This window comes from Amborella trichopoda, chromosome 9 (genome assembly GCF_054954075.1).
Source record: "Amborella trichopoda isolate Santa Cruz 75 chromosome 9, AtrichopodaSantaCruz75HAP2 v2.0, whole genome shotgun sequence".
In the NCBI taxonomy this organism is placed as follows: Eukaryota; Viridiplantae; Streptophyta; class Magnoliopsida; order Amborellales; family Amborellaceae; genus Amborella; species Amborella trichopoda.
Window position 1 is genome coordinate 34,020,760 of NC_142344.1, and position 27,960 is coordinate 34,048,719.

Here is a 27,960-nt window from a genome sequence, read left to right on the forward strand (position 1 = left end):
AAACAAGAAGGATTCTTTCCTGAAATTCCATTTCCATTAGGTCGCTCCACCAACACATCAAACCAAAAATCATCAAAATTGATTGCGAGATGGATACTCCTTGGTAATGGTAAATAATAATTTCTATTCACCGTTACTCTAAGATAAAATAAAGCATCACCTCTTTAATGCCTCCCAACACCTAAAAATTGCCCACAAATATTCCCTTATTGTTGAAAAACACTCAAAACTCCAAACATGCAAAGGAACCACCCAAAATTTGATCCAAAAAGTAATTTTTTGGACTAAATAAACATGGTCCACACTCTTCCAAGAATATAAATAAAACAGTCTTTCTCACACTCTCCAATGTCAAGTACTCAGAATATGCTTAACGTCAAGGTCCAAACGCAAACAAAATAAAAACTTAATATTGTCCGTCCACTTTACACCTGGGATATAAGAAAGTGACCATGCATTTTGCCCAATCTCCCAGGCCAAAGTGGTCCCACGCTTGGGTGACTCAAGGACATTGTCGTTCCCTAAAAGAAGAGAAAGAATATCCTTTTCATCAATACAACCTTTCTTTCCTCCACGTCCCTCTCAGATCCGCCATTAGCAGGCCATTGTATCTCTCCTCTCTCTCTCTCTTTCTTTCTCCACAGCGGCCTTTCAAGGCTACAAGTCTTCTCCTTCAAGTAATAGGCAAACCTATAGATCTAATTTACTTGAACTGAAAGTCTTAGGGGTTTTGTGCGCTAAGGCTTAGGGATTTGTAATCTAAGGTTCTATACCTTTTAGAAGCTTCAATGGCTGTTGGTAATGAAATTAGCATTTAATGGCTGATGTGGCAAGATCTTGTGTTTATGACCTAGGCTTTCTAGGGTTGAAGGCCAAGAAAGTTGGGGAAAATCTAAAAGCTAGGGCTTTTACATGTCTCTAGGTTTCGGGGTATACGTCCGCCGGATAGCCTCCTCTTTTTGCCCATACTTCACCATACACCTCGTATATCAATGCTCCACCCCTAATGCTGTTGCAACAAGCTCATCTTAAGCAATTTACAACATGGTATAAGCTCTTCTGGTGTGTTTAAAACTTAAATATTCATTTTACAAGCCCTCGTAATGTCCAATACTCCAACTGTTGCCTTGCATCGTACAAAGTTTTCTCTACACTGTTTTGTGCAACCCACAGTAGTGCGTCCTGAAATCCACAATCCAAGTGTATCCTAGAGCCCTAAGAGAGTTTGAATTACCAGTGACAAAGTTTCTTTTGATTCCCATCACAAGAAATTGCATGTGGCCTTTGAATCCGCTCTATCAAAGAGGGGCATCAGGCATTGAGTGTAAGAACTCTCTCGAGGAGATGATTTTGGGTATTCCGTAAAATCGGTTTCCCATGGCCTAAGACACTTTATTTGCATTATACTTTGAATTATAAATATGAGCGATAGCTTTGATTAGAGTCGATGTATTTTGTTGAAGCGTTTGACGTAATTGATTAATAAGTGCATGCGGCTGAAATTTGGTTATGGAATTGTCTTATACCAAAGCTTCGTCATAGTGTAATTTTTAATGGAAATTGTGTTGGGGCCACGATGGGGTGTATTGGATATATTTTCCATGCATTTTTAATTGAGTTCAAAGTGTGTCGGTCCGTGTTCGCTGCAATTTTACTCACAAATGTACACAAAATAAATATGTACTTATATGCCTTGATCAAAAAAAATATAGTGCTATGTACATTGAGCCTGATCTTTCTGCCTAACAGAGGGGAGAGAGTTATGGGAAAGGGGAATATAAACCTAAATTTAAGGGAGAGAGGCAGAGATGCATTTGTGAAGGGAGAAAATATTTTATGACAGTGATTTTTGGAAATCAGAAAAGATAAGAGATATCCACGTGTTGCTTCAGTACTCTAAAAGAAGTGAGTTATACTAAACCAAAAAAATCAGAATATCAGGGAAAAAGAAATATACCCCCTTTTAAAAGTGCAATCCCAAATAGCCCTCTAGTCTTATAAAAACACCATAGAACCCCCAAGTTAAATAAAAAATGACGGTTAACCCTTGCATCACCTTTTCTATTGTTTAAATTTCAGAATTTACCTTACTTTTATTTTTTTCGTAATCACCATGTTATCTAAATCTTGAAAAAGCTCTCTACTCTTTTTCAACTATGGACCTTTTCCTTCTGTCTCTCACAAGCTTCCTTGATACCTCTCTCTCTATATAGTGATATAATAAGTTACCTACGTCACATCATCTCTTAATAGTATAATATAGTATTCAGTGTGTAAACAACCAACGATTTGATCCAAAATCGAACGATCCGGATCGAGTATCAGCCAACCCGTTCCAAATCTGACAATAAAACGGGATTCAGTTGAGATTCGGTAAACATGATGTCATGGATCACGTGGATCGCCGAGTGTTACTTATCAATCGCCCAATATGACTTCTCTACTCACCCACATGGGTGGCCGAGTGTGACTCATCAATCGCCCAATGTGACTTATCTACTCACGCAATTCCGATATAATAAGTTACCTACGTCACATCATCTCTTAATAGTATAATATAGTATTCAGTGTGTACAAAACCAACGATTTGATCCAAAATCGAACGATCCGGATCGAGAATCGGCCAACCCGTTTCAGATTCGACTATCAAACGGGATTATGAGATTTGGTAAACATGATGTCATGGATCACGTGGATCGCCGAGTGTTACTCATCAATCGCCCAATGTGACTTATCTACTCACCCACGTGGATCGCCGAGTGTGACTCATCAATCGCCCAATGTGACTTCATCAATCGCCCAATGTGACTTATCCAGTGTTTAAAAAAACGCCGAGTCGAACCGGACTTGCCCGGTTCGACTTGGGAATCGCCATGGACGGATCGAATCGGCGAAAAAAGCGGGAATCGTCCGGTTCTAGAGAGAACCGGATGATTCGGCACAGTGACTCGCTGATTCACTGTACGGAATTGGCGAGTCCGTACAGTGAATCGGCGAGTCACGTATGGGTTTTTTTTTTTTTTTTTTTTTTTTTTTTTTTTTTTTTTTTTTTTTTTTTTTTTTTTGTAATCCATGATCAAATTTTTTGTTTTTTTTTTTTTTTTGTAACCCATGATAGAATTTTTTGTAATCCATGATCGAATTTTTTGTAATCCATGATCGAAATGTTTGTTTTTTTTTCTTGTAATCCATGATCAAATTTTTTGTTTTTTGTTTTTTTTTTTGTAACCCATGATAGAATTTTTTGTAATCCATGATCGAATGTTTTGTAATCCATGATCGAAATGTTTGTTTTTTTTTTTGTAATCCATGATCGAATTTTTTGTTTTTTGTTTTTTTTGTAACCCATGATAGAGTTTTTTGTAATCCATGATTGAATTTTTTGTAATCCATGATCGAATTGTTTTTTTCTTTTTTTGTAATCCACGATTGAATTTTTTGTTTTTTTTTGTTTGTTTTTTTTGTAATCCATGATTGAATTTTATGTAATCCATGATCGAGTTTTATGTAATCCATGATCAAATTTTTTGTAATCCATGATTGAATTTTTTGAAAAGTTGTCATTTTTTTTTTTTAATCCATGATCGAATTTTTTTTGTAATCCATGATATAATTTTTTGAAAATTTGTGATTTTTTTTTTAATCCATCATCGATTTTTTTTTTTGTAATCCATTATAGAATTTTTTGAAAATTTGTAATTTTTTTTTTTAATCCATGATCGATTTTTTTGAAAATTTGTTTTGTTTTTTTTTAATCCATATTATTCAAAGAGAAAATGAGAGAGATGATGATTCTGAGGCCACCCTATCCCAACCATATTATTCACATATCGAGTCCCAACAGCAACAGTGTAGGGATGAGCACGACAGTGCAGGTGAGCATGAAGGATGGACAATCTTCGGGGATTTTAGATTGGGAACACAACAAAACACTAACACTCAGGGATTTGAAAATAATCGATGATTCGTTTTTAGATTGAATCAATGAATTGTTAAACGAATTCAATTAATGGCATCAGCGTGACCAAGAAGAACAATAACGTCGTCTATCATTTTATTTTTAGATCATATGTTACTAATTTTATGCTTTATTGTAGTCCATGTATGTTGATATACTTATTCCATAATAATTCTATGTTTATCCTTTTGTGTGATGTAAATTAAATGCTGAATGACGGTTCATGCAGGAAAGAACATATCAATATTCGCATATTCAATCAATGGTACCAGCGTGACCAATATTCGCATATTCAATCAATGGTACCAGCGTGACCAAGAAGAACAATAACGTCGTCTATCATTTTTTTTTTAGATCATATGTTACTAATTTTATGCTTTATTGTAGTCCATGTATGTTGATATACTTATTCCATAATAATTCTATGTTTATCTTTTTGTGTGATGTAAATTAAATGTTTATCCTTTTGTGTGATGTAAATTAAATGTTGAATGGCGGTTCATGAGAAAGAACATATCAATATTCGTATATTCATTCAAAAACAGGAAAATTCTTAATGGAGTACCATATGATTGTTTCGGATTTTTCTTAATGGAGTACCATATGATTGTTTTCGGATTTTTCTTAATAGAGTACCATATAATTGTTTCAGATTTTTTTTAAATTTTATTATGACCGGATTCACCCTATTTTCGATCCGGATCGGTTTTTGGGAGCCCGATCCGGATCACCGATCCGTTTTTTAAACCATTGGACTTATCTCTACTCACCCATTTGGATCGCCGAGTTTTTTCTGAAAAGTTCCTTAAATGTCTCCCCACTCTCCGCCAAAGAAGTAATAAAATGTGTACCCCCATCCATCGTGTTCCTTGTAAATGACCTCTAACACATCGCATGCCACCTCAATCCCCACCACGCATGCCTGATCTCGCCCATCCTATTAAGTTCATATTATGATTTCCTCCAACAAATATTCGATGTGGGATATCTTTATCATTCTCTCTCTAGCCGCTACTATTGTGTTGGGATAAATAATGGTTAAAGAGTTATTTAAGTGGTGTTTGATTGAGTGCATAAATATTGGGATAAATAATGGTAATTGTGTTGGAATAAATAATGGTTGAAAAGTTTATTAAATGGCGTTAGATTGACTCCATAAATGTTGGGATAAACAATGGTTGTAGAGTTTATTAAATGAGTTGGAATCAAGGTTCAATCTCTACAAAAAATTCAATTTATTATTTTTGACATAAAGGTACCACACCAACTCTAAAAGTTTAATGTTTTTAAATGAACTTTGATGCAGTATTAATTATTTGAGAGCTTCTTTAGATGATAATTAATTTTATCTTGAATAGATTATCTTATCTAAAATAATTTTGTGAGATATAGGTACTCTTGTATTATGTATATTATTAATTTTCTATTTAGAATTTTCTTCCTTTTTTTGTTTTTGTGATTTCTAGTTATTTTTAGCTATTTTTCCAAAAATACTAAATTAAATTTCAAAAAAAGAAAAATAATAAATAAGTAGGCAAGAACCCTATATTGACAAGCAATGTGAGATATTAGGTACTCTTGTATTGTGTATATTATGCAATGTATTATTTTTTGTTATAGTTGTAATTTAGATTTTTAAATTATATGATATTATAGGAGATTTCAAATTTAGTCTTATTTGTATAGTAAAATGATGATAAAATAATAAAATACAAACCAATATAATATTGTATTTAGTTAGGTTTTAATCAATGTTTGATGAGAATCTTCATACATAGAAATAACATCTCAATATTCGCATATTTATGCAAAAAAATAAAATTTATTAATGTAGTACCCTCTTTCCTTATTCAATTTCTAAAAAGCAACATTTATAATAATTTTTAATATATTTTTTTAAAACCGAGTTCGACTGATTTAGCCGATTCCCGATCCGAAATGTTGATTTACCGATCGATGATGGCTTTTTGGGGGGTGCTCGATCCGGGGCACCGATCCACTTTTTAAACCACTTATAGCATCTAATAATATCTAATGTAGAATAAATATAGATTTAAAAAAAAAAAAAAAACAAAGGCCTGTAAATGGCCAGCCACTAACATCTAAAAAATAACTCAAAACAAGCTATATCTAGACACGTGACCGTGACTGTTGACACGTGACGACCCTTGAGTGACTCCTCCACCAGACCTAAAAACCTAAAAAGATCAACATGGGGAGGATTTGAACCCAGCCCATCTTGCACTCCTCTACCGCTACTTCAACGACTTGGCAATATGAAAAACTATAGTGTGTGTATATATAGAGAGAGAAATGATCTTATAGGACCCTACCCCACCTATGTGTGTAGGACCCCAAATAATCACTATTAAAAATGGCACGGATCCATAAAAAAGTCAAGTCCCACACTCTTGTGATAACTTTTATAGAGATCCGTGCCAACTTTAATGGTAATACTTTGGGGTCTTACATACATAGGTGGAGAGGGTCTTATAGGAGCATCATTCATATATATATATATATATATATATATATATATATATATATATATATATATATATATATATATATGGGTGCAGTTTGCATACGGATGCATCCGTAGGTGTAGAGGTAAGGTGCACCTTCAAATTTTATCATGATATATAATTTTGATATAAAGCGTTCCTAGGATTATCTCAAAATCTATTTTTATATATAATTATAGAATTTTAAATATAAAAAATAGTTAAAATCAAGTAGATCTATAAATATATGAAAATCTTGAAAATTGACGGTGTAGATAATATATTGTAAAATGTGCTATTTATGAGACTTAAAGTCTTTTTATTTTTCATAGTCAAATATCTCGATGTCGAGATGATCAATCAAAAGGCTTTTCAACATGAAAACTAACTTTTCGATAGATTTTTGAGGGCCATCCGTGGTTCTACATTATAAGGTAGCATCCTTATATAAACTTTTTCCTATATATATATACACTAAATATAACATTTTACTAATAAAAAAAAATTACTAATAAAAAATAAATGTATAAACGCGTCTTAGCTTATCAGTTCTTTTGGCAGCAAACTGAACAGTGAAGCACTTGCGGACATGGACACCCATATTAATGTCCATGAAAGGCTGGCTACAACCTAGCAACATTGGTTTCTTTATGGGAAAATTAAATTCGTTTCATTTTATTCGACCGTTATTACATGATAGTCAAAAAAATATGATATTTATGCGAAGGTCCTTGTCCGCATGATTTTTTTTTTCTTTTTTTGAATTTTTTTTATTTTACGATATTTATAATCATTTCAATGTCAAAAGCATCGAACTCCAATTTCGTATGGTGGTCCAATGTTAAAAAAAATGGACCAACCTATAATTTTAAGTCGGTCCAATGTCTAAAACATTAGATTGCCTTAAATCTTCAAAAAATGAAGTCTAAATGCGGTCAAATGTGTCTAGTAACATGAGACCGTCTTTTCACTAACATGGTATGTGTCTCGTTGATGTATATGTATTAGTACTAGTAATATGTTTTCCTTATCATGTAATAATTACGGCCAATTAAGATTGTACACATATTAGTACTTGGTAACATAGCTCCCTTAACATGCACCAATTAAGATTTCACCAATTATTGCAGTCCGATGTTAGAAACGCCAAACCGCCTTTAAACCTCATTTTTTGAAGGTTTAAGGCGGTCCAATGTTTTGAATATTGAACCGACTAAAAAGTGTATGGAGGTCGCGGTTTGATGTTTTTAACATCGAACTGACTTATAAATATTTTAAAAAAATTAAAATAGATTTAATATGCAATTTGAGGTTTAAAACCTTGAACCAAGGGCAAACTGGAAAAAAAAAAAAAAAGGGCGCAAAGACCTCCTCATAAATACTGCATAATTTGGGACCATACCTTAATAACAGTAAAAAAAAAAGGTACGGACGCAGCTTTCTGCTTCTTTTTTTATTTCCTTGGCATCACTAATGGAAAAAAAAAGGTCGATTCAAACCAGAATCGAACTGTTAGATTGGAACTTGGACCCTCTCGGTTCAAGGTAGCCCTAGTTATGGGGTTCTAATAGGTATACTCAAGCTCCCAAAAAATGTTCGGACCAAAACCAGCTGGAATATACACGACCCGACTGGTTTTATAGCCAACCGGGTGGTTTTTTAGCTAACTGGATCGGTTTTTGAAAATAGCATTATTGACGTTATAATGGCCGTTTTATAACACGAACCGTTATTTAAAACAAAGGCTATTATTTGTAGCATAAACCATTGAATCACTTTTTCAATTCATTTTTTTGCCATGTTTTGGCATTTTTCAGTATGTTTTTGATGTAAATCATCATATTTTATCAATAATACAACAATTTGGGAGCAAAAGATCCATAAAAACGGAGTTTTAGTCGATTGAAGCGGCTCTTTTTCATCAGTTTTTGAAATTTCCATTGTTTTTTCAATTAAATCTTCAATACTCAATCATTTTTTTATGAATTTTGGGGCGTTTGAAAGATGATAGAAGCTTTTACAATGCATGTGCGTTGTTATGTTCAATTATCAAAAGAACAAGGGTCGTTTTTTGCTCGAAATGTTGCTTGATTTTAAGGGTTTTTCAGAAATCGATTAATCTAAAAAACTATTTTGCCTAATAAAATTATGTCTATTTTTTATAGTTTTTAATTATCTTCTGTTTTTATTGCAATGTTATAATTTTTTCTAAAAACAACTATTTTACTTTATAAAATTTGTTTTTCTTTTAATTTTATATTGTTTTTTAATATTGCAGTTTTTTATATATATTTATTTTATTTTTATAACATTTAGACTTGAATGCATACGTATATGTATTTGCTTGTTATTTTTATTTCTTTAATAATCTAGTATGTTCCTTTCTTCTTCTTCTTTTTTCATGTTTTATGCTATTATTTGTTTATCTTTGCTCTTATTAAGTTTTTGCCTGTTTAATTGTAGTTAAGGTTTTCTTCTATTTTTGTAATAGCATATCTCTTTGATGAGTGGCTCACATGAAAATAGAAAATCCTAGAATAATGCAAATATGACATCTGAATTACTAGATAATATTTGTTTGTTGTACTAATTAAAAAAGAAAAAAAATTCCAATGTACCTAGTGTGTTCTTAATCTTTGAAACAAATTTGTTTTTTTTCCCATGATATAGTTTTATAAATTAACTTTCTATTATGGAAAAGAAAAAGTTTATATAGAGCCAAGGCTCTAAACAATCAAATTAGAGCTCACCTAAAAAATTTTACTAGAAGAGGTTGTTTTGATGTCCAAATATCTTAAAATTCATCATTTCGACATCAAACATGCATGGAAATGAGAAAAAAATAGATTTTAAATTTTAAAAATAGTGCATCTTGTAAAATATTTATCGACTATCAATTTTCAAGTTTTCATAGATCTGCTCGATCCACACTATTTTTAAAGCTTTAAATTTTATAATTAAAGATGAAAATATATTTTAAGGCTATCACGAAGATTTTCAATGTTGAAACCATATTTCTTGACACTACTTAAAGGTGGGCTCTAATTTGATTGTTTTGAGCCTTGGCTCTATACAATATGTACCCTTATGGAAATATAATATTCATAGATTAAATTATAAATTAGCTATCTATTACTAATTTTTGTTATTTGATTAAAAAATTTCTAAATTTACTTTTTTAAAGATAAATATTGATAATTAGATAGTATACACTTAATCTATAATTTTTTCATAATTTTTTATTTTTATGTGACCGATTTATTTAAAACAATACCATTCCAAACTGTTCTAGTTACCCAATTAGCCCCGGTTCCTATCTAACGAACCGCTTCCGGGCCATGTCCGGTTAACGGTTCCGGTCCAAAGTTCTGACTCGGCATTTTGCAATGAAGAAGTCAAATCTCCCGCAATTTCTATATCCCTCCGCTCAACATTCGTTCATTTAACTTTCCCGTTTCCCTCCAATTTCCAGAAAAACTATAAGTAGGTCCCCATCTCCCACGCCGCACACCGCCCTCTGTTTTCCACTATCGCTCTGCCATTGATTCATTCATTATAGACTGAGAGAGATATGTCTAACCACGGGGAGGACTTGGAGCTGCTTCTCTCTCTTGACGAAAGGGTTTTGGAGACCCCACCCGCTTCTCCCACTTCAGACGCTCCCCTGCAACAGCAACCAGGTCTTTCTCTTTTCTCACACCCCTCTCATTCCTTTCATTTGCTTGACCTTTTAAGGATGAATTTTATGTCCTGTTCAGGTTATGATTCCGATGATGGCCTGCTTCAGCAGCATGTGGACATGTCCGTATTCAAAGACACAGTGGGGGATTACAAGTTGTTGGCTGAAGATCCTCCAAAGAAAGTTGATTCCAATCCAAAGCAGCAGTCGGTCGATGTAGAGAAGTTCTCGGGCCTGCGTGTCAAGTACCTCGACCGTCCTCTATCATGACGCACTGATTTGTGTTTTATCCTTAACATTAGAAGGAAACTGATTGTTTGACTACTCAGGAGTCTCCTCTTATCTGCAACTTATCTCATCGATCGTTTTTCGGACATGCGCTTCATTCGATTGTCAGCCATAAGGCACGCACCCTCTCATCATCTCTTATTTGATTTTTTACTGCTTTATCTGTATCTCAACACTGGAACTCACTCATTATGGTATATTTTATCTTTTTAAGAATGATAATTTTATCGCAATGGATGGCATAGCATTCATTATCTTGTGTTTTATCTGTCTTAATGTGTTTTGTGGGGTTGTACTTTCTTAGGACTTGTTTGATGGGTGATAATATTTCTGGTTGCTGGGCAACTGCTGGAGTCTTAACAGAGAAGGGAAACCCAAAACTGAGTTCTACAGGGAGCAACTTCTGTGTTTGGAAGCTTGGGTGCTTGGATGAGCAGAGTGTCCCTGTCTTCTTGTTTGGAGATGCTTACATCAATAATTCCAAGGAGTCAGTTGGTTCCATCTTTGCTCTGTTCAATTGCAACATTCGGAAGGATCCTAAAGTATGTTATTGAATTTGTGAAAAAAGGACACATGCTAACATATGATTCTTCTATTAATTCGTCCTCATTTTTTTCAACACTTCGATTGGTTTCCCTGTGGGCTAATTTCACTATTTTGTGTCCCTTTTTTTTATTTGTAGGGTAGTGGGTTCTCTCTAAGTGCATACACTGCTTCTCAAATTCTGAAGCTGGGGACTTCTGCCGACTTTGGAATTTGTAAAGGGAAGAGAAAAGATGGAAATCCTTGTTCAATGGCTATAAATAGGTATTATTGCTTTATTGTTTCCACATGTTTTTGTACAAAACTTACATCTGCAATTTCCCTCCAAGTAATATATTCTGATCAGGATATTAAATTAGGACCTCATGTTATTCCATGGTTTCGTGTGGTGCATTGCGGGTTTTGTAATATCTTTAGCCTGAATTGAGAACTCCCCTGAAATTTGAAGAATTGGTTGGAGCACTGAATGGGTTATTTCAACCCATTGGTTCACCATTGTGCCAATTTAGCCATGGTGTATGCTCTAAAACTCAGATATTGTCAATGAAAATTTCCAGAGTAAAGATTGGAAGTACTCAATGCAACTTTATTGTAGACAAAAATGATCTGTTCTGGAAGTTATAGTTCAACTCAAGCTTCAGTCAGAAACTTGCACCATCTTCAACTGAGTGAAGCAGTGGCAAGCAGTTGTAGCAAAGATGATGATTTATATGTGCCATTGTTTAATGAGTCAGACTCGAACTCCAAACCACCAAGAGTCCTAGCCTGAGTCCTTCCTGTTTGACTCGGTGAGTCCAAGTCATACCAGACAATTTTTAATAGGAAAAATTGAAAGATTATGAAAAAATCATGAGACAGCTGATTCCATGCTTGTTCAGCCTGGAATCATTTTGGCTTCCAGTCCCGAGTTGCTTGGGCGATATTGAGTCTGCTCGGTGATTTTTAAGTCACTGATATGTGTAATCACATGGTAAACTATAAATTTATTTAAAAAATTAATAATTCACAACAATTATTCACATATTCATATTTAATATACTTTATGAAAGTTTGATAAACAACAGACAAAATCGCTAAATGAACAACTGATTTTATCCAATGGATCAACTCCAACTAAAAAGATGGATACCTTTATGTCTATTAATAGTTCGTAACTTTTAAACGTCACTCCGGTTCCTCATTATACATACTTATTTGAAACGGGGAAACGAAATCTGGAAAAACTTTGCTTGAGTTTTATATTATACATGATACATTTGTGCAAGAAAGGGAAAGACTTCTTAGATTTAAATTTATAAAATGTTAATCCACATCTATTTAGGGTGGCTATGGACTTGATCAGACCTAGGACCCGACTGGTAGGCCCGACCTCGGGTCTGGGTATGGGTCCAAATTTTGGACCCGAATGTCATTCGGGTTTGGGTCCCGTCGGACCCAACCTGTACCTGTAGTCATAGGGTATATGATGGGAATCATGTGTCTTTAGATGCGCATTAGGTGTTCATATTGTCACAATATTGGCAACATTTACAGTATTATTGACGAAAAAAGAAGTTCATAGTCATAGGGTATCTGATGGTAAAAAAAGGCCAATAAAATAATAATAATAAGCTCATAGTCATAGGATGGCAATAGATCCGGCTAAACCCGAGATTAGACGTATCCGGAATGGGTCCAAATTTTGGACCCAAATACCAATGTTTCAAGAAGCGCTAGGCGGTTGGGGTAGTCCAAGCCGCCCAATGCCTAGGCAGGCGCCCAGAACTTGGGTGGCCCAGTAGAAAGAAAAATGTCTATATAGACTAACAATGCAAGTATAACTGTATAGCACATAAGAATTAGGGATTAAGGCACATTGAATGTATAGTACACAAGTCCACATAGCACACACTCCTCCATACTCTATAACCAGAAGTCCATATCCAATTATCCATAGTCTGATAGTTCACACATAGTTAAAACTTAAATTTACCTCAAAATAATATAAGCAATAAAAAAAAAAAATCACTAACTTTGATGCTTGATCTCCAAACTTCCACCTCTAAGATGTTTCTAAGGACTCAAATCTTCTAAAAAACCTTTTAATAGATTTATAAAACATCAAAAACTAATTCTAATATAAATGGGTGATGCTTAGATCAATTTCTTGTAACTTTGAGAAACCCTTCGATCCTATGGAAATCACCAAAAGCTAATTTTTGGGGTTTTTCTTTCTAAAATAGGCACTAATGGGTTTTAAGTTTCAAATGAACCTAAAACCTATAATTTTGCCCCTTTAGTATTAATAAAATGACAAAAAAATGTCCTAACCAAGGGGCATTTCAGCCCCTGTGCGAGCGCCTAGGGCTGGGCGCTGGGTGCCTAGGGATATCTTGCCTAATTTGGCCGCTTAGGCCTGGGCGATGCGCCCAGGCCTTCTAGACCCGCTTTTTAAATCACTGCCGATTACTATTTGAGTCCGTTACCATCCCTACATCTAAAAGTTAAACAGAATGGTGTAGCATACAACATATCTCTTCTGATATGTTCAAAAGAAATGCAAATTAATGTTGAATCGTCCTTAAAAATATTACCCTCGTCCTATTAACCACATTATTATGCCATATAAGTAATATTTGCTTGGCATGCTTTTTCTCCTCTCAACCTCCTTTATCGTAGTCCTCTATGGGTTCATTCTAGAGTATCTTGTGTCCTAACACCTATGCATGGTTCTACAAGGGCTCCAGTTGCCTTTGTGAGATTAGCTAACTCATGTCACCTCCCTCAAGGTAGTTTCTAGCATTGAGCTTCTCTATTCGCTTGTTGCCATTATATACATGTTCCAAACTGATGATGTTTCTGCTTCCTTAGATTTTGATTTTACCCATTTATACTAGATCATTTAATATCTTTTGCTTTCACGTGTTTCACTTTTTGGTGAATCTGCATATGAAGAGAAAATTAGATCCTAGTAAATTTGTTATTTAAACATTAAAATAGTCAAATAATCTGAACTTGCAATACCAACAACTTCTTCAAATGTGCTATGGTTGTGCTTGCAATCATGTTCATTGCTTATTAAGCTTAGCATGTGAAGGTCACTGTTGTTCTTGTTGGCTCTCCACCACTTGTGTAATTTCCAAGTTGAGTGAGAATGGTTAATTGCAAACTAAAAATCATATCAAAGCTGTTTATGCCATTTGTTGGTTGACCATGATGTTTCCAAATATTGTCGTAGCTTGTTTATTAACCTAACAAGTCATTCGTAATTATGTTCTAGAACTTCATGTTTGTAAGCAGTTTCTCCATGATTGTCTAGAGGCCTTTATGGCCATCTGGAGTCAAATTTTGATGTTGGGGTAGGTGAAAATACTTCATAGTTCATACTCCTTAGATTAATTTAAAGATATTAAAGATAAGTCCACTTACTTTTACTGAACTCATCAATTTCTCTAGTTACCGATAGCTAGTTGGCAAGCTTTTGATAGTTTCCCTCTTTGTGGCATTGATGGGGAATTTTCAACAGAGTTCATGTTCTTTTGCGTTTTAGTATTTTGTCCTGTGAAATTTTAGGTAATATCTTTCCAATAGTTCTTGTCCCTCAAGAAATTGAATTGGGCTTGTCCCTTTCTCATCTTGATGAGAGCAATTGACAGAGCTAATGTAACTTGATTTCTTGTCATCATTTATCAATATGTAATTTAATTGTGTAATAAAAAGTTGTACTCTACTCAGAAATGTGTACTAGTTTGTTACCCTGATCCTTTCCTATAGGTTCTGTTCGATTTCCCTTTTGTTTCTGGTTTTATAGTAAATAACCATTGTTGTAAATTAAGAGGGTGATACGAATCATCATATGCAACCGTGAACACAACATGGAAATCACAAAAGATCTGGAAACCAATATGATGACAGCTTAATGATTTTTTGCAAAGTGATGGCTAAAGCATTGACGATTGCCATCTCCATGACACACAAAGGCTTGGCGTGTACTGCCCCTCTCAAGCCATTGGCCTCTTAAGTCAGCCATGCTGAGTGTGTTTCAACCTTTACAGGGCTGAAGACCATGGCTTCCCACCACTGAACTAGAGAATTATGACTCGTCTAGCTGACCACATCAGTGAGTTCTCTTTTGTCAAAATCAATAGGACTTGTATCCAAATGGTAGGTGCAGTGCAGGTGATTTTGAGGGGCCCCGGCCTGGGAAGGGGAGAGTGGCCGAGTGGTCAAAAGCGAAGCAGGCACCAAGGACTGATTCCTGAAGAAGCCTCCTCTCTGGTCAACCTGGATCTCAGACAACCATACATCTTGGCATCCATTCCTCCTGGGAATCCGCCGAAGCATTATGTTATTATTTTGAAGCTAGATGGCACAAAAGATGAATGACGGGCTTGAGCTGCTCCTCAAAATGGCCACCCCCTCAAGAGTGCTGACTTGAAACAGAGCTGGAAGAAAAGTTTGCAGTCTCCTTATGCCACGTAGCTTTAGCAAGAAGGTTACATAGAATTAACTGCCCAAATGAGGCATTCTACTGTCTCCACTTCCTCAGATCACATGATAGGACAGTTAGGATCTGTCTATAACAAGTTATGCATGATCTTTTATTGGACTTTGCTCACAAAAAAAAGATGTACCCTTTAGACACCTGTTGCATGAGCCTATTTGTTTACTGCTGAATGACACCTCGCCAGATATGCTATCGATAATCTTTCAAGGAACACATTTAGAAAATATTGAATTCTTTGATTATTTCCTACTCACTGTTGGGTGTGATGATCTAGTTAAATTTCTAAAAATTCCAAATTTCGTTTTCTGTTGCCAGAGAATAGCCCTTAGTTAACTACCATCTGAAAGGTCTAATAAGAGATATTTTGATATTCAAGTGCTTCAATGATGAGGACACCATACAGCATTTTCTTTTTTGGCATATAATTTCTCTCTTCCAGTACATCATTCCAATTTTCCATATTATTCCTATGTATGTTTGTGTTTTCCTCTTTTGATGTTTTGTTTGTTTGTGTTTCTATCTGTACAGATAGATGAATGGATGAAAGGATAGATTGGTTCTCATTGCTGGATTTCCTCTTTGCTGCAGGGACTATTTATCTAGTTTAAGTTATTAGCCAATGCTTAAGTCTAGATTGGTTCTGATCTTGTTGTCCTCATGTTTCATCTTCATTTTGGAAATTGATTTATACAATCATTTTTGTGGTACCCATATTGGTAGCCTGCTGTTTTAGATTTGGACATCTAATCTTTTGCATGTAATGTCCACTGATTTGCATCCAAATTCCAGAAGTCGGGGAGTCTACTGCAGCTACCATGTTTCGGTAAGAAATCATTTCTACAACTTTTTGAGTGGTCCAAACTTTCTGACAAATGGCTGTTGGCTATCAGATGATATTTGATTCTTATTCATGACAGGCAGCATCTCGCAAGTTCGTAAACATGCGATCAGAGCTTAAGGGTGGGTAAGTGGCTGGCTTTCAGATTATAAAATCACATCTTCACTCTGATACTCGCGCACATAGATCCTTTTGGTTAGAAGCAGTTTGCTGCACAGTTTTCCTTTTCATCATTTATGGAAAACTGGCTAATGGCATTTTCGTTGCAGTGTTGCATGTTGCTCACATCAGGAGAGTAGATAAAAAATAATTTTTAAACAATTTTACTCAATTGAAAATTTAATATTTTTTACTTTTATTTCTTTTTTAGTTTGTAATGTTAAATTTATAGCTGTTGAATTTTCTTCTAACCTTCTATAAAATTTCTAAGTTCTTTCTTGGAGCTAAATTCTCTTGTAGGGACTCTTTTTCAGCAAGAATAATAAGCATAGCTATTGACTTTCTATTTTTTCATTAAATTTCTGTTTTTACTCGCTACTATTTCTTCTCCATAACTGATAATGTTGTTAAAATCATGTTTAGGATTTAACATAAAAGATATTTTTAGGGAGATATGGGCATGGTTTCTTTGGCAAATTGACCATTTGATTTAGATAACAAATCAAACATATTTTAAGTAGAAGGGATTTTATGAATGGAAGTTTGAAGAGCGAGAACGAGAACGAAAGGTTGAGAAATTTTGGTGGGAAAAATAGGAGTTGTGAGAAATTTGAAAGTCACACTTGTATTTATTCTTCACATACTCATATATAAATGAGTACGACGTTGATGCTTTATCTCACAAGTTTGATGTTTCACATGTTTCTTGGCATTACAGAAATATAAAAACAGCGTTTCGGGACCCTCTCAAATTGAGAGGAATTCACTTGGTAGACCCTCTGTCAAACAAAACAAATTTGAACAAGTCTATGAAGCCTGTGAAAGTTCTATCAGTTGATGCACTAAAAAGGGCTCTATGGTATGCTTCATTATTTCATACAAGTTTCTTACTGTGTGTTATCAAAGATTCAAAATAGTTCTTCTAATTGGCGTAATGCTTAGGGCATCAATTTCCTATAAAAAATATCCAAAAATATATTGCTTTAAAATGACAGAAAGATTGGCCATGCTTGATTAGATTTTAGTTATTCGTTCTCCGTTGTCGAGAGAAGTTTTCCAGGGTTTGTTAAGAAATGCTGGTTTCTGTTTCTGGTTCAGTCTTGTTGCAATCAAGTATAATTGTAGATCCGTAGTTGAATGTTTGTGAATAAACCAGTAACAATTGGCTTTATCTTTCTTTTGTTAACTAAACACTAAATTGTGGGGCTCTTTTATTGTATCAATCAAGCTTTAAGAATTTTATATAACATTTTCATTTGGGAAAAGTTTATATAAGGTTGCAACCTTAAAATGTAGAATCACAAATGCACCTCAAAAATTTATCGGAAATGTTGTTTTAATGTTGAAAAAACACTCTAGTCAATCATCTCGACATTGAGATATATGAATATGAAAATAAAAAGTTTTTGAGTCCCAAAAATAGTGCATCTTGCAACAATTATCTAGACCGTCCATTTTCAAGATTTTCATATATTTATAAATCTACTAGATTTTAACCATTTTTGGAATTTAAAATTTTCTAATTAGGTATGAAACTAGATTTTAAGATAATACTAAGAATTTTTTACAACAAAATTACATGTTATGATAAAATTTTAAGGTGCACCTTAATTGGATTTTTTAAGGTTGCAACCTTATAGAAATCACATCCTTTCATTTTCCATAACATAAAAGTTATTGTTCAATCTTGTGTGACTGATCTCAACAGTTAACTTAGACATATAGACTGGCGAGTGGCTTCTCTAAAAACTTGTGTGCAAATTTTATCACTTAGAGATCTAGAGAAATTTCAAAAGAACCCAATCATCCTACATAAAACTGCACATGAATACAGCAAGAAAAACAAAGAAATTCTTGTATAATTTATTTACATTGATCAAAACAGCAGTTAGTTATGTTCAAAGGATCGATGGGTTGCATAACGAATTTAAATGTAATACAAACTCCATTCCTTCCAATGATTCTTAGAATATATCAGTCTACTAAAATGACATTCCATTAAGATTTACTCTTGATGTCATGTTTTTGAACTAGATTCTTGAGTCAATAGAGGAGCCTTGGTGGAGCTCATTTGGTCATTGAATCTCTCAAAATAAGTGATAAGATATGTAGAGAAATCATATTTTCATGAGCTGCTATGTATATGAATTGCATTTATAGTGGTCTCTATTCCATATATTTAGGTTGGCCCTAGAGAAGGGGGAATACAATAGCTTTTTATACCTGGAGCTTATTCTTAGAAAACTTGTTAAACCGGGCTCTCTCTCCCCCCCCCCAGCTCCTCTCCAGGTCTCTCTCTTTTTCTCTACATAATCTCCCTCTTTCTTCTTTTCCTTCAAGTGACATCCTTATTCTCTCTATCTTTATGATCTCTATAAACCGTAGCCTTAAAAATTTCTAAGTTATTTTTGGGATTTTATTAACTGGTTTTCTTGGAACCAGTTAATGAAAGTTCTAAAATGAACTAGATTAATGGCAATGTTGTTAAAAACGGTCTATATGAGCCTTATTCGAATGGGGAACTGCCAAAACCAAAGCTATTCCTATCAATTGGAGTCCTTTGAATTGGTGTGTTTGTCGAACCTAGGCTGAACTGGTGGACTGGCTGGATAAGTCGGTCTAGATTGAATTGGTCCGTTTTGATATAGGTCAAGAAATACAAAATAATCTCTTTTTTCCTTTTGTTTTTCAATTTTTTGTCCTTTTTTAAATAGATTTGGGGCATTTGACCTATTTTAATATTTGGGAGGATTGGGGGTTTAAAAAGTTAACTTTTAGAGCGACAGAGAGAGATTGGCTCTTTTTGCTTTCTCTCTCTCTCCACCCAATAAGCCCCCAAATCCTTATGAAAATCCAACAATTTTTGGATAGGAGTCCGGGCACCAATCCACCCTTATTTCAAGTCCCATGTTCATTGCACCTTTTTCTGGATTTTGTTTGATTTATTTTTAGAAAAATGGAAAGAAATTTTGGATTATTGGGTTTCTTATAAAAAATGATGTTTTTCCTAGATCAAGGCAATAGATTGTTTCCTATATTCATGTTATGTTTCCTATCTTCAATTTTATGGCTCTTTTGCTTTAATAGTGTTTTATTTTGTAAGTTTTTTCTTATATGTTTGCTTATGTGCAATTTTTCATAGAGGCTTTTTGCCTTTAATTTTATTTTATTGCTTGATGAGTTACTAGAGTGTATCATGGGATATGTGTATACTGTGTTTTACAATTTTCTATGTATTTCCAAATAGTTTTCTATTTTTAATTTTTTTTCTGGATTTTCTGTTTTTCTCCATTTTTCTCTTATTTTTCAGTTTTTTTGTATTTTTTCTCTTTATATTTTGTTTGATTGGTTTGAGTGATGATGTGTCTGGTTTGACTGGCCTCATTGGTTTGACCTTTGGTTCGATTCTGGCAACATTTGGTCAGGGTTGAGGGTTTTAGAAAGATGAGGGATGGTACGGGTTGCGAGTTCTAAATTAAGGGAGGAATGTGGGAGGGTTTTTAGGAGAGAAAAGAACGGAGGAAAATGGGTAGGTGAAAGAGCAATAGTGGAATGGAGGAAAAGAAGTTGTACAGAGAAAGAGAGACTATGTGGGCCCTTTTATAATAAGAGAAGTTCATGAATCATTTAAACCCAATAACAAGGGTGGCACTTGTTATTGTGTATAACAAGGGTGCCACTTTATTTGTGATTCTTATTGTTTGATAAATTAGTGGTTTCTATTAGTCAACAAGAAAGGACATAGTAGGTTTTGTCAATGAGAAAGAACATAGGAGGTGTCATAATTGTATTTATGGATGAGTATCATCCAATTAAAACAAACATTCGATGGAATGTGATACCATTCTAGATAATATTTTAATGCTTCCCATTTGTTTCGAAATGGGTTCTATGCATTTGAAAGTTTTGTTTGTTATACCACTTGGATGCCACCCCAAAGCTTGGTTTAGCATTGTTGGAGTGGCATTTTTCGTGATGATATGATTGTGGTTCAAGTGGTTCCCCCGGATGCCATTTTAGAATCCAATTAGGTATTAGCACACTCACAATGCTACTGTTTCTATGAGTGAGATAGAAATTGGAAATATAAATTTTTCATCCCTATCACAAAACTTCCTTTTCCATTTGTTCGTTGACCGCTGCTTGAAGAAATTGTGTTGGTATCCAAACAAGGAGCTACCTTTGCAAGTCTTGTCTTACAAATCTTCCAGCACAGTATCTTTTGATATGGGATCCAAAGTAGTTTTGTAGCTATATTAATAGCATTAAGTCGTTATAGTGTTTTAAGACCTCTTCCCAATACAGAAAAGCATGTTATATTGGTGAATTCTAACCCCAAACTAGTGTCCATTGTTGGATAAATCTTAACCAAGAGCGACTAAAGGTTGTACTTGGAAGTGAGCTTAATTCTTCCTCGCTTGATGGACTTGTAACATGAGCAAGTAGGAATCTGTGTAAAATCATTTCCTTCTATTTTTCCAATTTGTTCTAATTTAGTCCTGACAGAATTGCAATCCAGTGCCTTTAGTCTTTACTTTAGTACAAATATCCGAGGCATGAATCTTGAGCTTAGGCAAATCCTTAGAGAAGCAATTAATTCCTTCTCTAAGAATAAAATAATATTTATTAAATCAGTTGAGTGGTGAATCATTTTTTTTAAATTAGGGAAATTTGATTAGCCATAATTATGTTTTTTGACCTTTGCTTTTCTTAAGAATATCCCAAAGTAAATATTTAACCTAAAATACTTACCAACTAACATACAAACCAAATATAACTTCCTCTTTCACCGGGAGCCACTTGGTATACCAAACTATTGACCTAACAAGATCTAGTTGGTGAAAAACATAGAGAAGAGAGAAAAGAGGCACACACTATTCTCCCATGAAAACACACACACTAGGGCAATGCCCTAGGTCTTGTGTTATATCATATATTAATGTTACACCTTGACTAAGGACATATTTGCTCTTATACATTACACTAAATGGATTTACAATATATAAATCACTTAAAATACATACGGATTACAGAACTGCCTTTCTTTGCATTCTAACGCTCTCCCTCAAGTTGTACATCATGTTTGAACATGTACGACTTATTCTTTAAGAACTCATGCCTATCTTTTGCAAGCTCGTTGTGAAGACAACTATTTGATTTTCGGTCTTGTCTATCTCCTTAGCTTCAATTTTCTCATGAACAAAATAGTAATCTATTTTGAATGTGTTTAGTGCAATCGTGAAATATTGGATTTGCTGAAATTGCCGAAGCACTCTTGTTGTCGCATTGAACTGTTGACTTGCATATTTTTTTTCCAAGAAAAGAAAGAAGATTTCACATCCATGAAATCTGAGAAACTACATTAGGTAGTGCTTGATATTCAGCCTCACTGCTAGAGCGTGCAACAATTTTCTGTTTCTTACTTGATGAAATTAGACTTCTTCAAAGAAAGAAACAATAACCTAAAAATGATCTTCAAGATTCTGGATCTCCAGCCTAGTCTGCATCAAAGTGCCAAATTACATAAGTGGTATTCATTTTATTATTGTCATTTCTTTCATAGAGCAGTCCGTGATTTACTGTTCCTTTTATATACTTGATTATTCTCTTCATTGTTTCCATCTGTGTCAGTGGGAGGACACATAAATTGACACACTTGGTTAACATATGATATATCAAGCCTGATGAGAGTGAGATACAATAATTCCCTTGCTAAACTTCTGTATCTCTCTAGATTATCTAAAGATTGTCTTTCAGATATCCTTGATTTTTTATTCAGAGTAATTGGTATATGATAATGGCCTGCAATCATATTTGCCTTTTAAAGGTCTTTTCAAGAAGGTCTAGATCATTACTTTGTTGAGGCAAACATATTTGATTCTCATTTCGATCTACTTCAATTTCCAGGAAGTATCTCAAGTGACCTAAGGCTTTCATCATAAATCTATCATGCAAAAATATCTTGACACCATTAATTAGGTCTATAAAACTCTTAGAACTTTTAAGTCACCAACATAAAACAGTATGATGATATCACCTTCATTATTTTGACAAATAAACAACGAATGATCTGATGTTGCCATGATAAAAACCTTTTATTTTAACGCATTATGAAAACATTGAAACGTTGTTCTTGGAGCCAGTTTTAGCCCATATACAGATCTTTTCAGCTTGGAAAGATGAGTCTCTGGATTCACTTCATGGAAATCCGGTGGTTGTTCAATGCAGACTTTTTCGACAAAATTTCCATGCAAAAAGGCATTCTTAACGTCCAACTGAAAAAGAGACTAACTGCAGGCTAAAGCAAGGGAAATAATTACACGAATTGTCACCATCTTAACACATGATTAAATGCTTCACATAATCAGGTCTATGTTGTTTATTAGACCCTTTTGTAACCAGCCTTGCTTTAAACCTAGTCGCATTGTCATCTAACTTGTACTTCACTTTATAGACCCACTTTTTATCTGCAGGTCAAGGAAATATCTCCCAAGACTTGTTTATGTACATAGCGTTCATCTCTTTAGCTATAGCGTCAATCTGTCACCAATCTTTTCTTCCCTCAAAATAAGTTCTAGGCTCTCTGCTTTTGAGAATTTCACACATAAAAACTTGAAAACTATGAGTGAAGGTATCATAACTTACACATTGATAATTGGATCCTTTGTTCTGATTGACCTATGTAGGTTTGGGTGCTCTCTTAAACTTCAACTGGCCTATCTTCTTGTTGCCCTTCACACCTTTTTCTTTAATATACTATAATATCCTTGGTTGATTTTGAGGGTTTTCAATTTTATGATAGTCTTCATTTGGACTATGAGAGTCTTCATTTGGACTATCTTCTTACTTTCATTCATGCCTTCTTGTTTGATATGCTATAATATCCTTGGCTGATTTATGAGGGGCTTCAATTTTATGAAAGTCCTCATTTTGATCTTGGTCCATATATTCCTCGATCTCTTCCCCAGGTCTTGGAGGAGTTTATCAATTGTCTTGAAAGGTGTGGTGGCTATGTATTCCAAGATAAAAATTCAAAAAATTCTTTTGTAGTAACATGAATCTCTACTTACGATTGTGACACTACAATGCAGAAGTAAACCTAAAACAATATAGGATTTTAATTCTTACTACCAAAATAAAAATTTGAAGCTAAAAAATATTGGACGCTTACAATATGAATTATAATACAATTATGAATTCTAACTAAGCAGGAGTCCTCGTCCTAGTAGGAATCCTAATTTAAATAGGACTCCTAATACAATTAGGACTTCTATAACAAATATGAATCAAGAACACCCCTCACCCGATGGCCGAACCGATGCCACACTTGATCTTTAGGTCTTGCTGAATCCTTTGAACTTGGGAAGCACCTATGGAATACCTTCTATCTGTTCTAGGGGGCTAAGAGCATGGGCTACTAGAAATTTCTTTAGACCCTTAATCAACCTTTTTGGGGCATGTCACTATGTGGCACCCCCCCTAAACCAAGATGGGTCTAGGCACGCCTCCTCTCCCTGACCTAGGCAAGGTTTGCCACCCTAGGCTCATATGGGTGTTGCTTGCTGCCATCGTAGAGAGAGAGAGAGAGAGAGAGAGAGAGAGAGAGGTTTGAGAAACAAGGGTGTAGAAAACGTGGGGTGGACGCCACCTTATATAGGCCTTAAACTTGAGGGTATTCCAACTTGAATTAAGAACAATTTGACCTTAGGAATCCTAGGTAATTTGTGAGGTGAGAGAAATAAATCAGAGCAATCCATTCTTAAAATCAGCTATCATGATTAGGAAGGAAATCTAGGGACCTTGTCCCCTGAACCTTTAACCCGTATCTAGGGGTGAGAACGGGTCGGATCGGGGATGGATCCGACCGAATCCGAATAGTGTACATCGGATCTGGGTTCAAATTGGATCCTAGAGATTTGGATTTGTATCCGAATAGTATATATCAGATCTGGATTTGGATCCGGATTATATATACTATTTAAAAAAATTATATATATAAAATAAAAATTTACTATTTAAAAAAGTTGGGTTGGATCCCGATCGGATCCACCTGCACTCGGATCTGATGTACACTGAATTTGAGATCCAAATTTTGGGTCCAAACCCGGATCTGAATAGGGTCCAAAATTTGGGTTTTGGATCCGGATTGGGTCAATTCTCACCCCCACCTGTATCCATTTCCAATAGAAATATATCTCCTAAAGTCCCATAAGTCATGGACTCTTACTTGCATAGAAACAACTTCTAATATCTTTGGACATCTAAGTTAATATGAAGATCAAATTCAAAGTCGACAAGAATGTTTTTCCAACCAAATAATTTAAGATCTTTTAGGAAGATTTCCCGGTCAAGTGAACTCCATAAGATTTTGGATACAAAGGGGTTCCCCCCTATTTGGGGCGTGTGGCCCATGTGGGCCCCCCACGTGTGGGAACTGCACCTATGGCCCCCCACATGGGTCACCAGGCCCCTATTAATTTTTATTTCTAAAAATTTCCAAAATACCTCTTTTAGGGTTGTATTGCATAAAATAGCACTTAAAAATTCTAAAAATATTTAAATATCACCAAAAATAAATAAAGTTTAAACAAGATTTATGAAGTTCTTAGAAAATTTTTAAAACATTCAGAATACCTCTAGAAGTGGTTGGTACCAATGGATCAGGAAAAGTGATTGTTAGGGCACTGCACTTGTGCCAATAACCATGATTCACAACTATCTTCTTAAACTAGACCAACGGGGCCTATAACCCATAGTCATGTGTAGGGGTTAATGATTGGCTCGTCAAAGTTGACCAATAAAAAGTTGAACCATAGTCCTAGTATGTGGATTACATGTTCCCCTTTAAGAGCAAGTCACATGCACATATCACTATAGTACAAGGGGACTCTTTCTATGCACATGTACATATATCCCTCTATATCGTTGCTTATCAAAATACTGTTGTCATATGCAATTGTTGTGTGAAGATTTTCTTGAAGATTTAGCCCTCGCTCTCACATGCCTACATCCACACACATGAGATTACAAAGCTCTTCTAACCTTCAAACCATCTCTATCTCTCCGACCTCAACAAGGGATGATCCTCCTGAAAACCCTCAGCGGTAGTGCCAATACTAAGGGGAAAAAAGGTTTTAGACATGACCCAGGCCATAGACCGCCCAACTTTGGGTCAGTCAAGGAATCATATAATCCCATTCAATTACACAATTCACTATATTTATTATTTTATATGCTCTGATGGGCCATTCCCAAGCCATTCATGTCGGTCCCAAGCCCGGATAAAGGAGGGTTGTGTTATGTAAGGCAACCAGCGTAAAACTTTGCCACATCTTTTCATGAATCCTGGAGATGATGATGATGATGCTCTCACAGGCTTTAAAGGCCATTGACCCCAACATATCTCTCCCTCAAGACTGTTTTGCTCACCACTTCTGCCTACATCTTTATCAACAAAGAGTGGTGTCTCATCTACAACTTGATTTATTGGTCGATTATGAATTTTGTGATGAAATGGCACTTGCCTTTTACCTGAATCACCGGCATCCATAAAACGAGGATGCGTGTACATCCTCCTTTCATCAAAGGTTCCATGTCTTGAGATAAGAATTCTTATAAGCATGTTATATTTGTGTTTGCATAGATTCAAAATTTGTAGGCTTGTATACTAGAAGACTTTAAGGTGGTGCTGTCACATAACTTGAATGGAAGAATTTTATATTCTGTTTGAATCTTTCTCTTTTTATTTTCTTTTCCTTTCTTTCTAGTGCTTGTCATGATTTAGTTATTGATCTGGGTGTGCCACAACACGATATTTTGTTACTGTTTTGGACAAGCAGTAAAGCGGATAAGGTTACAACTGTTGTCCAATCTCAAGGAAGGAGGTTCCTTGCAGAGATAACAGGTCTCTCTCTCTCTCTCTCTCTCTCTCTCTCTCTCTAATGTTGGCTGACATTCTTGCACAGTGGACACTCAAAAAACATCTTTTATGAAATGACAGAGAAAATGAATCATCAAAAGGAAGCAAGCAGAGGAATGTTGCAAAATCCCCAACAAAGAAATGTTCCCCAGAAAAGGTAAAGATGGGGACATTGACTGGAGATAACTAACCACATTTATTATTTGTCAATCTTCAGTGTTGAATTCCAGTGTTTGTAATAAAACACAATGAGTTGTTTTGATGTTTCAGGCCATGTTCAAGCGTGAAAATGGCCACAAGGATACCTTTGAATGCCCGTGAACCTGATCCTAAAAGGAAGAAAGTGCAGCAGGTTACTAGCAGTGAGAATATGATTGAGTTGCATATTGTAAGCTCAGATGAAGAAATGTAGCAGCAGCCTGAATCATGGCCATCTTTCACCACAAATCTCTCTGGCGGTCTGTGAACAAGCATTGCGGCTTAAAAGGGTAAAAGTTTCATCAATCCTAATTGTGATAGAGGTTGAAAAGTTGTAAATAAATCATGTGTGAAGCTGTTATATATCAAAATTTTAATTACTTGCATTTATGATCGCTCTACCAAGATGTGGGGCTTGGTGATTATAGCTAGCCTTAATTATGTCAGTTTTGTAGCCAACGTATGCTCATTCAGTGATGGCTGTTTTTCTGAATTTTTGTAGTTCTTCATTTCAAGTAACATCCTAGCATTCAAAGTAGAAGTTGCTTCTTAAATTTTCTGTATGAAAAAGCATCCATGTTGAGCACTGGTTTTGTGTCATTACTTGCCTTTTCTTATTTTTAGATGGCAGTGGAAATGTCTCAATCATACTGAAGAATTGAGAGAGATGCTGGTCCTGAATATTTGGATGCCAAGGATAAATAATTCTGCAATGGAGTTACAAAAATGAAAGAACTAAACATTGAAAATGCTGTGGTGAATGCAAAATCTTTGAGGATGTCTGATAGTGGTCATAATTCAAGTCCTCTATGACAGTTTGACTTGATTAAAAATCTGTCATATTTTTAGACATAATTAAAGAACTGCACATCTGAAAAATCTGTGACAGGTTGATGGTGGTAATGCTTTGGAAAATCAAGCCTTCTACTTTTGGAAGAGAGCACTTTGAAGTTCTATGAATTATGAAAAAGCTCCAAATACAACTTTGCTTCGAACAGTGGCAAATCTGCTTATTCTAGTATAAGAATATGGTAGGCATCTTCATGAATGGTGAGTTACTTAATTTGAACTGACCAAACATTACAGTCTTGGACTTCCTTGTTTGAAGATAGATGAACAACCAGTATTATCTATAGGAAAGAAAATGGTTTGATAGGACTGCAGCCTTATGAAAATAAGTAAAGCTTCACTTCATAACTCATTGGAAATTACAATTCAAGCATTGAAAAACCTTTACATCGATCATCTTGGCTCGAATATTATGTTTGTGAAAAAAATTAGGATTTAAACTCTAAAAATAGTGTATATTGCAACAAGTTATCTAGGCCATCCATTTCGCTCTAAAACTAAGTGTTCATAGATCCGTAAGATTTGTACTATTTTTTTAA

At 34.9% G+C, this 27,960-nt stretch overlaps 1 protein-coding gene across 8 annotated transcripts; it reads left to right on the forward strand.

Moving 5' to 3' along the window:
* The first annotated feature begins 9,932 nt into the window (after positions 1-9,932).
* On the forward strand, positions 9,933-27,727 carry MCM10 (minichromosome maintenance 10). Of its 8 annotated transcripts, none has more exons than XR_016041683.1 (12): positions 9,933-10,142; positions 10,221-10,386; positions 10,471-10,545; positions 10,734-10,971; positions 11,112-11,236; positions 16,248-16,281; positions 16,376-16,418; positions 17,174-17,314; positions 26,295-26,359; positions 26,456-26,531; positions 26,645-26,862; positions 27,462-27,727. XR_016041683.1 is itself a non-coding variant. In XM_088848457.1 (11 exons), the coding sequence occupies exons 1-11, from the start codon at positions 10,034-10,036 to the stop codon at positions 26,784-26,786; spliced, it is 1,215 nt and encodes a 404-aa protein (XP_088704583.1). In that variant the 5' UTR covers positions 9,936-10,033; the 3' UTR covers positions 26,787-27,158. The 8 variants fall into 8 exon arrangements, 3 of the variants coding, with proteins under 3 accessions (XP_088704584.1, XP_088704583.1, XP_020518198.1); XR_016041684.1 differs by having other exon boundaries at positions 27,197-27,567; XR_016041680.1 differs by having other exon boundaries at positions 9,938-10,142; positions 16,376-16,422.
* The last annotated feature ends 233 nt before the right edge of the window (positions 27,728-27,960 follow it).

Excerpts from the sequence above, each read along its gene's own strand:
- MCM10 (XM_020662539.2), top strand. The coding sequence starts at position 10,034 with ATGTCTAACCACGGGGAGGACTTGGAGCTGCTTCTCTCTCTTGACGAA. Across the intron at positions 10,143-10,220 it reads TCCCCTGCAACAGCAACCAG|GTTATGATTCCGATGATGGC; the intron begins GTCTTTCTCTTT and ends TGTCCTGTTCAG. Across the intron at positions 26,532-26,644 it reads AGAAATGTTCCCCAGAAAAG|GCCATGTTCAAGCGTGAAAA; the intron begins GTAAAGATGGGG and ends TTGATGTTTCAG.